This window comes from Coccinella septempunctata, chromosome 9 (assembly GCF_907165205.1).
Source record: "Coccinella septempunctata chromosome 9, icCocSept1.1, whole genome shotgun sequence".
Classification (NCBI taxonomy): domain Eukaryota; kingdom Metazoa; phylum Arthropoda; class Insecta; order Coleoptera; family Coccinellidae; genus Coccinella; species Coccinella septempunctata.
In genome coordinates this window covers 19,009,917-19,021,597 of record NC_058197.1, presented here as the reverse complement: position 1 = coordinate 19,021,597, position 11,681 = coordinate 19,009,917, and the positions used below count along the sequence as shown (strand labels likewise).

The following is an 11,681-nucleotide window of genomic DNA, read 5'->3' as shown; positions in this document are numbered from 1 at the left end:
GTGTACTAGAATGATTTAATTTTTCTCAAAATTTTAGAATTCACATATTAGGCGACATCTAGTTTCGTATAGCCGCACTAACAAACAGCGCTTCAGTCGTTTGAGAAAGACTGAACAGATAATTTGTGTTTGAAAAAATACAATGATAATTATATTTAAATAATTCTTGAGATTGACTCAGTTCTTCCGAGAATCATAAATATTAAAAAATAATGTTTTTATTAAACAGCTCCATAATAATTATTGTCAGAATGAATCTGTGTTACCTTCAGCTGATTCTATGGTTCATTTCAAATAAGACTGTTGAAAAATTTTGATTTTGAGGTTTTAATTCGCTTCTTTTGTTGATTATTCTCGTCTTTTTAATGAATTTCCCGTTTTTAAATTTGTAAATGACACTTTGTAAATAAGGAATTGTAGTTAATTTACTCCTGGAGGAGCTCTGTGAGTTTATAAGGTGGTTTTGGGGCTCTGGTAACTATTTCAAATTGAACAAGAAATGGAGTCCTTTGAAATTCCATCACATAGGAGTGAATTAAACGTAGATAAAGACTTATCCAAAAACGACATTATAAGCTATCTTCAAGGTACTAGTGGTATTGAAATAATTGTATGTTTGTTATAATCCTCTTGTTTTCGTAGAGGCCAAAAGCAATTACAAAAATGGAACAGGGTATATTATCGAGGAGTGCAAAGCTTATTTCTCAGCCATATATCATAGCGATATCCTTCCTATTGACATAATTCACTCAGTGTATGTGGAATTACACAGAGGTAAAAACGTTGAAATGATCCAAATATTCTTGTCTATTCCCCATTGAATTTTAGGTTTGAAAAGGTTGAATGAGGATTTAGGGCCTATTTTATCTAGTTGGGACGATGAAGACGCAGATGAGTCTTTACGGCAACAATATCTGAATATGATTAAAATCCATCTTTACTGTTATACCCAAATCATCTTCATATTCGAATCTAAGGAAGAGGAGAAACAAATGAAAAGTTTACAATTAAAAAAGAGTAAAAAGAAGGATGATAGCCCTTTTTGTTTAGATAAAAAACAGATAGTTGTACAGCTCAATACTTTAATACAACATAATATAAAGAGCCTCTGGAGTCCACCAATAGTGGAAGGATCATTCATCAATTTGGTATCGGAAGTTTGCTACAGGTTTCTTCAAAATTCGTCGATAAAGGGAGACAAAAATGTTTTAACTGAAATATGGAGTTTTCTTGGTGTGTTAAATAAATCTTTATTTAGTTACTGAAGACTTTAATGTCCTTCTTATAGGTACATTGATAAAAGATCATAACCATGGAAATTCATTTGTGATAAGGATCGTGGATCTGATAAAATTACATGAGCATCTTGTTCAATGTTTACCTGAAGGTTTCAAGTTTTTAGTAGAGAATTACAATTGTAAAGCTATGCTGCACAATATTATACAGGAGGTGACGGAATGGCAAACAAATGAGAAATATCAAGATGCCCAAGTGAGTTACACTCAAAGTTTATCCATAAATTCTTTAAATAATTTTTTTTAGGGTGCTCGTTTTTGTTCCTCTCTCTTGGTTGAAATGGCGATACTTATGCCGGATCTAATGCTTCCAGAAGTGATGTATTTAACTAGATATTTGTATTATGATGTGAGTTTTTCGTTTTTTTTTGGGATTTAAGTGTTAATTAGTTTGTTTTTAGTCTTATACTTTGAGGAATTGTGTGTTATCCGTAATAACGGAGGTTATTTCGAAAGTTTTGACCAAACACGATCTAACTGAGGAAGAAAAAGAGTTCCGTGATGAATTCATAGCTATTTTGAAGGAACACATAGGAGATAGCTCACCTTTGGTGCGGTCTAAGGTAAGGTCGTTTCATCTATAGTTTTCAGGTTTGAAGCAATTTTTTCAAGGTTTTTCAACACTGGGCACGGCTTCAAAAAGAGAACTCGATCCCTCTGGTGAATCAGAATGAAATCTTGGAAATGGCTATAGAGCACCTGAGAGACAAGGGCTCTTTGGTCAGGAAATGCGCTGCGAATTTGGTCACTTTATTCTTGTCCCACAACGCTTACAGCTATGACGTAAGTATGACGGTGCTGTGACCATGTTAGTATTTATGGTTACAAAATCCGGTTTTAGTTGAAACTCGCTGAGCGCAAGAAGAATTTGGAGGAAGTCGAAGGGGAAATTAAGAAATTGGAGGAAGAAATTCAAAAGGTATTCACGGAAGTAAGTGAAGAATTGGAGGCTAAGTGGGCGTTGATTAAAAACGATGTAAAGGAAGAGCTAGAAAAAGATTTCGAAGAAGGTATTGTGGAAATTTTCTGTTTTGGTCTGGAAATTAACCTTGAATTTTTTCCCTGGTAGAGACTGAAGCCCAAGATATCCCTCGAGAAATAGACGACGTTTCGGAGGTGATCAAGATGTACCTGGAAGCGAAAGACTATAAAAGCGCGGTTAAACTGTGTAGGACAGCCGAGAAAGTGTTACCCACTTGGAAGAACATAATGTGGGTATATTACTGTTAAATCGAATCCGTCTTGACTTCTTCCTTTACAGAGAAGGACTGGACGGTTACGGTAAAGTCGAACTAACCCTGGAACTCCTGAAAACCACCTTCGTTAAACCCACCAACAGCAAGACCGAGGAGTTGTACAAGAGAATGGGGGAACTGAACGTAAAAGCCGAATTCTTGAGGGACACTGTCACCTTTTTAACTCTGGTCGATTCGGCCATCGAACACATGGTTAAACTGCTGGAGACGCCCACTATCGGGGAATTGCACGAAGCTGTTGAATTTTTAACCACTGCTTATCAATTTAACATAGACAGGAACGAGAAGGGTATCGTTGGTGAGTGAATTGATCTGAAACATCCGGTTTTGGGCTCGAATTGAATTTTTATCGGTTATTTCCAGAAATGTTGAGGATTATGCAAAGGAATGAGCAGGAACGTAAGGATGTCATAGTGAACGCTTTTAAAACCATCTATTTGAAGACAGACGCTGAGAATTTGACGTGAGTTCAAGAAATTCTTCGATTTTAATCGATTGGTATCGAAATTTGGCAATTTTTCAGGGAGCACACTACGATCATTGTTAAACGGTTGATATCTCTCTTGAAATACATCCCCGTCCATAACTTGGAGGACTTGCAAAGCGTGTTGGCGGAATGGGCCAAAAAAGGGTTCATCGACAACGGTGTGATCGATATGCTGTGGCAATTCTTCACCAACAAAGTGCCCACCTCGGAGGAAGACCGAAGGGCCTCTCTGGAACTCCTCCGTATGACTTCCATCAAAAGAGTGTCGATAATCAAGAAAAACATCAAATTGATCTCAACGATAGCCTTAGAAAGTAAATTTTTGTGGATTTAGTTTGCATTGTGTATTTATTTATGTTTTTGCTTCGTTAGAGAAAGGTGACAAGGTGCAGGAAGACATGCTTCTGGTGGGAACGGCTTGCAAGGCCCTCGGGGTGGTAGGAAGGGAAAAGATCGATATGAACTCCGAAACTCCACCGTTCAAGATAAACGCAGAGGACGAAGTGTTCCAATCTTTGTTGGAGATCATGTCGGTCAATTTTTTCAAGAATGTGCATTATTACAGCAGTGCCATACCCAGCGTTATCACTTTCATCTACAAGGTAAGCTCTGGAGAGTTTAGAACATTTGAACTACTCAATTATTCCCTGTTCCTTCAAGGTGTGCTCTAAACCGGAGGCAGTTTGCGAGAATCTACTGAGGAACATCATCGTTACCCTGACCGGTAAAAACGAGAAGGAATTGTCGGAATTCCAACTGGTCAGGTTCTGTCAACTCCTCGGTTGCATAGCCGTCAGTCATCTGGATTTCATGGACAACACCCTGTATAAAGAATTGAAGAGGAGGAATAACATCAGGGAGCAGAAGAAGAAGAACAAGAAGAGCGACCTGAATAAATCAAGGAATTCTTCCAAAATTAACCAATCCGTACTAAATCAAACCAACGTGAGTGCTTATCGTCAGTAATTTATCTTGCACAATCTAATTTTTATCATTTTGTAGCCCCACGAAGAGTCCATCCTCGAAGGGGCCCAAGCTGAGGATTCCGACGCTGAATTCATCCTGAGCGTTCTGGAGAATGACACTGTTAACAGTTCAGGTCTGTTGGGGAAGCTGTCTTTCATCATAAAAAAAATTTGTCAAAGGCCGGACCTGTACAGTAATTCAGTGACTCAGGGTGCTGCCGTTATAGCCCTAATCAGGTGAAAACGTTATTTATTTCTTCCGGAATGTTATTTTAAGTTTGGAAATGTCCCGTAGGTATATGTTGGTGTCGAGCAGGTTCTGCGAGGAGAACATACAGCTCCTGTTCACAATTTTCGAGAAGACCACCCATGCAGATCTGAAGTGCACCGTTTTATATCATTGTTCGGACCTGTTGACACGTTTTCCAAACATCGTAGAACCTTGGACCCCCAGAATTTACCAAAGGTAAGTGAAGGTGTCTTAAACGATGATCCCTTCGATTTATTCGTGCTATTTTAGCCTGGTGGACCCCTTGTCGGATATAAGGAAAGCTACGTTCTTCACCCTCTCCAATCTGATCCTCAGGGACATGATTAGGATACAGGGGCACATTTCGACGATGGCCAAGTGCATCATCGATCAAGACGTGGACCTGAACAAGATGAGCAGGACTTTCTTCGTTCAACTATCGCACAAAGAAAATAACCTTTATAATATCCTACCGGATATTTTTTCGCATCTGGTCGAGACTACGGAAACCGAGGATTTGAGGGTTATAATGAGGTAAATGGTTTTTGGGAGAAGTTTTGACTTAGGTAACTCGAGTTTTTGAAGGTTCTTGTTCGATTTGATGGATAAAAAGAAGTATATGGAGAATCTGGTCGAGAGGTTCTGCTGCAAGTTCCAGCTGACCGAAAACGTGAACATCTGTAGGAATATCATGTTTTGTTTGACTTTGATCACGTACAACGAGAAGGCTTTGAAGAAGTTGCAGGAGAATTTCCCCTTGTACAAACATCTGGTGCACGATGACGAAATTTACACTCATGTTAAACAGATTTTAGCCAATTGCAACAAGCAACAAATTGGAAAAACCGATTTGAAGGTATGTTTAACAAAGTTTACAATATTTTAATTTCTTTCCAATCTTTTTGTTATTTATTTAGCCGATTATCACCGAAATCGAGCAAGCTATTGAAAGCGTGTTCGAAATAATGGAAGGGGATCAAAGACCACCGCCTCGTCCAGTTATCAACAAAAAAAGTACAAAGAAAACACAGCCGAACAAAGGGAAGACAAAAAGGGCCAAACGAAAGAAAGAAAGCAGCGATGAGGATGAAAGTGATTGAGAAATGATAAATTTTCGTCTACCAGTAATTTTTGCACTTTTTTAATGAACCATAGTATATATATTTTTTATCAAACTGAAAATTCTCATCATTTTTTCCCCTTTCAATATCTAGGGAAGAGTATCTCCTTAATCAGGTAAGAAATAAAAAATCCGGCATAGAAATCAATTACTTTAATCACAATAAATAAGTTATGAACTGAGTTACCAGTACATTAAAGGGTTACGAAAATATTTCTAGACATACTGAAGAAACTGACGATTATAAAAAATCTTTGGATCGTTTTAAGAACAGGAACAGATCCGTCGGAACGAAAAGTGTCTTGGAAATCAATGTAACTTCTGTTCTCGAGGTGACTTTGCAAATTTGTTGCGTTTCTAGTTTTCGTCACGAGGTTGTAAATCACTTCTAAACCATTTAAAACTGGCCCGGTATTACGGAGGTTCGTTGTTTTACAATTCGGTATGTTGCGGTTTGAGCTCTTCGATCCTCTTGATGAATTCTGATTTTTCTACGCATCCATCGCAGTTTTCACCCCAATCGTTGATTATTTTCTTGAGGTCCCTCACCTTGAGCTTTTTCAAGTCTACGGTTCTGAGATCGATCTCGGGATCGTAACGGAGTTCACAGATTTGAACGTCCTTCTTTTTGAGTTTCTCGCATACCTTGTCAGCTGGCATAGACCAGGATAAAGGTTTGGACATTTCACCTAAGATTCCAGTCGCACTTTCTTCTAAGCCCCCGAGGTAATAACACTGGAAAATTGAATGTTAATTGGATCGTTAACAACTGTTACAATCACTTACAAATCGATTCTCTTTATTCTTCAGATTCTTACAAAATTTCCTGAATTCATCTTCAATCTTTTTTGGGTCTTTCTTTTGTTCGTCTGATAAGGTATTTGAGAACTTGGTCAAGGTTTTCACACAAACTGAAAATGATATTAATGAAGTTGACCGAAGTTATTTAAATAGGTGATAATGCATTACCTTCACATTCTCCTTGTTTCAGACTGCTTACGGAAACCACGCATACTAGCAATGATGAGAGAATAACGTCCAAAATATTCATTTTCAATAAATTTTCGTTCTGCAAATGATTTGATAGGTTATTAAACTTCAAGATTTTATGCAAATCCGATAGAAGAAAACAATTTCGTATTGGAAAATCAGTAGTAACGTTCAAAAACTTGAGAATTCGGAACTTTACCTCCCCTTTTTCACAGTAAAAATGATCCTAAATCCAATTTTCCACCAGACTTTTCAGTTCGGTATTCTGACCGCCTTCAAATTTCCAGATTTTTGACAGCTTACGTCACATTACATTTGGCGCAATCCTATTGGTGCACGTCGAATTTGCTTACGACGACTGATTAACGGGATTTTCAAATTAATTAATTGGCAACATAAATAGTTCTCTTTTCATTATTACATCAAATTACATTACACACATTTTTTTTTTTTAGATTTCATAAAGTAATCCATACGCTAAAAACAAAGAATGACAATTTTTTGCCAGAAAAAGAACAATACTCTGTCATAATATCTGTGCTCCCTGTCAAAGATCTGTCACATTTTTAAGGTTAATCATGTGTCACGTCATCTGTTGAGCTGTCAATCTACGTTACATGTAAACAAAAATATGCCAAAATTTGCACTAAAACAAAATATCTCTTCCAGCTGAATCAACCTGAAATTTCTATGATAAACGTCAAATTCTTCACGAAATCATTCTCATGTTTCATTTATTCACAAAATTATTTTAAAACAATTTAAAATGGGGGAAACAGCAGTAGATTTATCAGGGCATATAGAAGCAACCCCTATCTCGGTGGATTCGAAAGTGTCGCAGTTTCAAAGGTTTCTCATCAATGTAAGGAAGAAATATATGGTTTAAAATCACGCTTTATTCCAGACTCTTCCATGTTCCAACTGAAATTCCAGATTTTAAAGAATTAATAAAACAGTCCAGCCAAAAGGTACGGCCATGGATGGAATTCCTCAACACTGGTAACTTTAAAACTGCCCCATCTGTTCCAAGAACAGCTAAGAGAATAAAAAAGAATATCGAGTACTTTTATGGGAACTATATATTTGTGTCATTAGGCTTAGTGATATATTGCCTGTGAGTTTTTGTGATTGGTTTTTTTTAAGGGTATTCTTAATGGTGTATTTTTAGAATTACTTCGCCGTTGATTCTTCTTGCCCTTGCAGGCAGTTTTTACATTAATCGGTATGTGAATAGGTGTTACGAAAGTAAAAACTTGAAATTGTTTGGATTGGAAGTCTCGAAGAATCAGAGATTTTTGGTTGTGGGGATGTTGACTATGCCGATATTGTATTTGGTTGGTGTACATGCAGCAATATTTTGGGTTCTTGGTGCCTCCTTCATGGTCATCATGTTGCACGCTGCGTTTTATAATATAGAAGCTGTTAACCCTAGCCCCGAAACTGAAGCCTTATTCGGGGAAGAAGTATAATTATCAGAAATTTTGCAATTATTCCATGGTATAAATAAAACCTTTTATCTCAAGATTACTCGATTTTCTGTTTTGTACAGTTAAAGATTTCCTGTTTTTGTTTACTTCGTATATTTAGTTTGGAAGAAATTAATAAAAAAAATTCAACAAACTATTCTATTAAATATTTGTATATACCACAATTTATAATATCAATAATTGAGCTAATAGGGTAAATGATAGATGCAATAATTACTTTATACAATAGATTGAGTATATATCTCATAAATAAAATATGGATGAAGCAAAAATTAATTCTTTCTACGATTAACATGAGAATTATTCACATCACATATACATTTTGGTAAAAGAGAACAGAGTAAATCTTGAAAATTCCATGATTATTTGGCACTCCTTTCTGCTTTATCGTCACCAATGCGCTGAAAGTTTTCAAGCCTCAAGAAACGTGCACACATAAAAAGTTCTCCAACAATGAATCGTTACTTCCAAATAGCCCATAAAACGTTTGAAAACAATATGGTTGAGTCATTTTATTGCAGTGCAACAAGTTTAATATCAATTCGGATGTATAAAACGTCTGAATGTTGTTTTCCATTCCGATTTTCGAATTAAAATCAATTAGTCATTGTATCACTAAATGATTTGTGTGTTTTCTAATGTGTCCATTATTTTTCCTGCGATTACTCTGATTACTTCGTGAACATCGGGTTTTTTCAACAAAATACTTAACAATACATCACCACCTTCTTCTTTGAGCATTGAACAATAACGTTTCGCTGAAAAAATAAAACGAAATAATTACTTCAACGACCCCAACCCAAAAAAATGACAAAAACTTACGTATTTTCGTACAAACATGATGAATGGCCCACAAAGCCCAAAGCTGCACTCTATAATCCATATTAACGGCCAACAAAGGTATGAAAGGCTTGAAACTCCTATACGCCACCATCTCGCTCTGCGGCACCTCCCACTGAATTATAGCATCCTCCATTTCGGCCAACATCTCTTCTCTACCGTGACTGGTGGCTATCCAGGGCTCCTCGCCATCAGACGCAAGATTTGCCACTATCCCTGCAGCGAAATAACTGACGTCTATATTTTCCGACTTCAACAAAAAATAAAGCTGTTCCATCAGTTCGTCCAACATCAAGTATTTCCTGAGTTCAGTCACTTCCGCAATGTTATTCAACAGACCCAACACCTTAGGCTCTATGGTACTGTCGTTTTTGAACTTTTCCAGGACTTTGAGGAAGAGCAGAACGCCCTTTTTGATCACGAAGACCGTACACCAATCAGGGCTGTCGTCTGTCAAGTTCCAGAGGGCGCTGAGCGTGAATTTCAAGGTTATGTCCGACATTTCATTCTTTACCCTGTTGGCCACCATCTCCAACAGTTTACTCATGTATTTCACCTTCGAGCCGAGCTGGGAGGTCTCCTTGGACGTGATCTTCGAGGCAAGGATGCTGCAGATCGCCGCGGCCATCCTGCTGACGTTGTCGTCGGAAAATTTGCACAGGGCGTCCAAGACCAGAACGGCACACTTGGATCTGTCGAAATTCACCTCGAGCAAGATACGGTCGTTGTACAAGGTCAAGAGGGAATTCTTCTGGAGTTGGTACTCCTTGGGGAAATTGGTCATGGCGTTGAGCGTCAGATTGATCCCTTTGCTGAGCAGGTTGGGGTGTATGTTTTTCGAGAGTTCCCCCTTGGTGAGGTTGTAAAGGCAGGCCGTGGCTGCCATCTGTACCCCAAAAACCAGGGGGTGATGAGCCATGACGGGCAGAACGAGTTCGAACATCTCCGGGCAGGGTTCCGGGGATGCCCTGTTCGTTATCTGGAACAGATGATAGAGGGCCTTCTGAATGTAACTCGCCCTGTTTTTGTACCTCTGCAAGGTGACCTAAAATTTCGATTTTTCATATATCGCCTAAATGAACTCAAAACTATCGGTAAAAGTTGGTACTTACTGCAATTTGGTCTTTATTTCCAAGTCCCCCAATAACCACATGTCTGGGATATTGAAAGTACTGTGTCTCACAGAAAGCAGGTTCGAACATAAGATCGCTGAATACGATACCTAAATACTCCAATTTTGGATGCGTAAGCATAAAATTATACAATAGGTCTTTGGAAATGTGATCTTTCCATCCAGATATATCCAACGATACCAAACCAGGCATATCGTCTTTGAACTCTAGCAATTGAGCAACCTGAGATTGCCCCGCTTCTATATTTAGTTCATCAAGTTTTTTATTGAATAAACTGACATCTAGGTGTTTCAATTTGTAGGTATCACGGACGACAGGAACTAAATTATTCACATGCGGTAGATCCTGTATAAATTTTCATTTTAGAGAGTATTATCAGGGGATAAATAGATACCCACCGCTAAGCTTAGATACTTCAATTGATGCTGAAGGTTTCTCAAGGGTTCTAGACAAGTAATATATGTACCAGATAAATCTAATCTCTCCAGTAATTTCAAATCTGTACAGATCCTTTTGAAACAAAACTGATTCAATTCTGTATATGCCAAACTTAAGCTTCTAAGATTCTTAAAGGCCAGGATTTTCACCATATAACAATAGTTGAATGAATCCATGAAACTACATTTGGTGAAATTGGCACTAATTAAATTCTGTACAGACCAACTATCTAAACAATCTGAAAACATGTGATCCGATTAGTATCATTTAATGATCAATCAAATATATAAAAACTCACCTATAATATCTACAATACTAATAGTTTTTATATTGATACATTCTAAATCGGTAATTTTGTGATTTTTCAAGAACATCATACCCTCCTTATCTACTGTAATATCTTCGAGTTTCACTCTTTTCAGTTTTGTATTTTGTTCAGAAAACAAGCTCAGAGTAGAATTTGTAAGGAATCTCTTCTCGTGTAACTTGCTCATCAATTTTTCGGACATTCGTTGAATGAGAAATATATTGGGATCTTTGAAAACACATTGGCATTTTGAAGCTTCACTCCGTTGGGTGTCTGGCATGTGTAGAAAGTTTATATACATACGAATGTTATCTGATATTTTATCCAGACAAATTTCCTCCAGTGGATTTGGACTCCTTTTCATTTTGATTTATTAGAATTACCTCAATCCTCGAATAATAATGAATCAACTAATGCAAGGAAAATCTCTAGGGTAAACACTGAAATATTCCATTCTACTTTATGTACGAATTATATTAGTCAATTCAATAATTCTAATAATTCTTTGAATATAAACATCCTTTCTTATTTCATAACCTATTTATTTTGACAACAGAGACTACAGAGAGGCGAGCACAGAATGTAGATTACAGTTTTCTTTCAGAGAATCTTTTTAACGATGACAGCATTCTTCATTAATTCTTAATTATCTTCTACTTTAATTTAAAGAAATTACCACGAATTATTCAGTAAATTTTGCATTGCCTTGATTATTCCTACCTAAAATATATTTATGAAGAATCATACATTTCTGTGGATGTTAAAAAAAGTCGCGTAGATTCAATTTATTTTTTAATTCGTTTTCGCCACGATTTGAGTATTTGCTATTGAAATAATGAATGAAAACTCTTCGATACAATACTGATGATAATTCAAGAAGCATTCTGAATATTCTAAAATGATATAATTATTAGATATCAATTTTGAGTGCAAGCGATTCGAATTCCTTTGAAAAATCACATATTTATCCGAATGCGGAAGTTTGGTGGGATCTGATGGCCGTTAAAACTCTGAACGAAGACAAGAATGTGAGCAATCCATGAAAAACTTTCATTTAGGTAATTCTAGTTATAATTCAAATTTGCCGCCATAACAGGTTAGTTACAAAACCAA

At 36.9% G+C, this 11,681-nt stretch overlaps 4 protein-coding genes across 4 annotated transcripts; 2 read left to right on the top strand and 2 right to left on the bottom strand.

Annotated features, from left to right (window-relative positions):
* The first annotated feature begins 289 nt into the window (after positions 1–289).
* Positions 290–5,444, top strand: LOC123320690 (condensin complex subunit 1). The gene is made up of 19 exons (XM_044908076.1): positions 290–587; positions 643–774; positions 829–1,233; positions 1,289–1,491; positions 1,543–1,644; positions 1,697–1,858; positions 1,908–2,078; positions 2,137–2,305; positions 2,365–2,506; positions 2,557–2,849; positions 2,915–3,014; positions 3,075–3,352; positions 3,411–3,640; positions 3,699–3,983; positions 4,041–4,240; positions 4,299–4,469; positions 4,524–4,787; positions 4,839–5,109; positions 5,171–5,444. The coding sequence occupies exons 1-19, from the start codon at positions 500–502 to the stop codon at positions 5,351–5,353; spliced, it is 3,849 nt and encodes a 1,282-aa protein (XP_044764011.1). The 5' UTR covers positions 290–499; the 3' UTR covers positions 5,354–5,444.
* A 67-nt stretch (positions 5,445–5,511) lies between these two features.
* Positions 5,512–6,711, bottom strand: LOC123320745 (mesencephalic astrocyte-derived neurotrophic factor homolog). Its single transcript, XM_044908153.1, has 4 exons — positions 6,563–6,711; positions 6,343–6,442; positions 6,160–6,284; positions 5,512–6,108 (listed from the first exon to the last, which is right to left on the bottom strand). Exons 2-4 carry the CDS (start codon positions 6,422–6,424, stop codon positions 5,806–5,808), a joined length of 510 nt encoding a protein of 169 aa, XP_044764088.1. The 5' UTR covers positions 6,425–6,442; positions 6,563–6,711; the 3' UTR covers positions 5,512–5,805.
* A 239-nt stretch (positions 6,712–6,950) lies between these two features.
* Positions 6,951–7,885, top strand: LOC123320741 (prenylated Rab acceptor protein 1). The gene is made up of 3 exons (XM_044908148.1): positions 6,951–7,212; positions 7,268–7,477; positions 7,532–7,885. The coding sequence occupies exons 1-3, from the start codon at positions 7,130–7,132 to the stop codon at positions 7,830–7,832; spliced, it is 594 nt and encodes a 197-aa protein (XP_044764083.1). The 5' UTR covers positions 6,951–7,129; the 3' UTR covers positions 7,833–7,885.
* Positions 7,886–7,974: 89 nt separating this feature from the next.
* Positions 7,975–11,108, bottom strand: LOC123320702 (protein zyg-11 homolog B-like). The gene is made up of 5 exons (XM_044908101.1): positions 10,560–11,108; positions 10,222–10,499; positions 9,803–10,168; positions 8,673–9,735; positions 7,975–8,608 (listed from the first exon to the last, which is right to left on the bottom strand). The coding sequence occupies exons 1-5, from the start codon at positions 10,930–10,932 to the stop codon at positions 8,466–8,468; spliced, it is 2,223 nt and encodes a 740-aa protein (XP_044764036.1). The 5' UTR covers positions 10,933–11,108; the 3' UTR covers positions 7,975–8,465.
* Between the last annotated feature and the right edge of the window lie 573 nt (positions 11,109–11,681).

Coding starts and splice junctions, on each gene's coding strand:
- LOC123320690 (XM_044908076.1), top strand. CDS start 500: ATGGAGTCCTTTGAAATTCCATCACATAGGAGTGAATTAAACGTAGAT. Junction 1,645..1,696: donor CTAGATATTTGTATTATGAT/GTGAGTTTTTCG, acceptor GTTTGTTTTTAG/TCTTATACTTTGAGGAATTG. Junction 3,984..4,040: donor CCGTACTAAATCAAACCAAC/GTGAGTGCTTAT, acceptor ATCATTTTGTAG/CCCCACGAAGAGTCCATCCT.
- LOC123320745 (XM_044908153.1), bottom strand. CDS start 6,424: ATGAATATTTTGGACGTTATTCTCTCATCATTGCTAGTATGCGTGGTT. Junction 6,285..6,342: donor GAAACAAGGAGAATGTGAAG/GTAATGCATTAT, acceptor TATCATTTTCAG/TTTGTGTGAAAACCTTGACC. Junction 6,109..6,159: donor AGAATAAAGAGAATCGATTT/GTAAGTGATTGT, acceptor TCAATTTTCCAG/TGTTATTACCTCGGGGGCTT.
- LOC123320741 (XM_044908148.1), top strand. CDS start 7,130: ATGGGGGAAACAGCAGTAGATTTATCAGGGCATATAGAAGCAACCCCT. Junction 7,213..7,267: donor AAAGTGTCGCAGTTTCAAAG/GTTTCTCATCAA, acceptor GCTTTATTCCAG/ACTCTTCCATGTTCCAACTG. Junction 7,478..7,531: donor GGCTTAGTGATATATTGCCT/GTGAGTTTTTGT, acceptor GTGTATTTTTAG/AATTACTTCGCCGTTGATTC.
- LOC123320702 (XM_044908101.1), bottom strand. CDS start 10,932: ATGAAAAGGAGTCCAAATCCACTGGAGGAAATTTGTCTGGATAAAATA. Junction 10,169..10,221: donor TGAAGTATCTAAGCTTAGCG/GTGGGTATCTAT, acceptor AAATTTATACAG/GATCTACCGCATGTGAATAA. Junction 8,609..8,672: donor TCATGTTTGTACGAAAATAC/GTAAGTTTTTGT, acceptor TTATTTTTTCAG/CGAAACGTTATTGTTCAATG.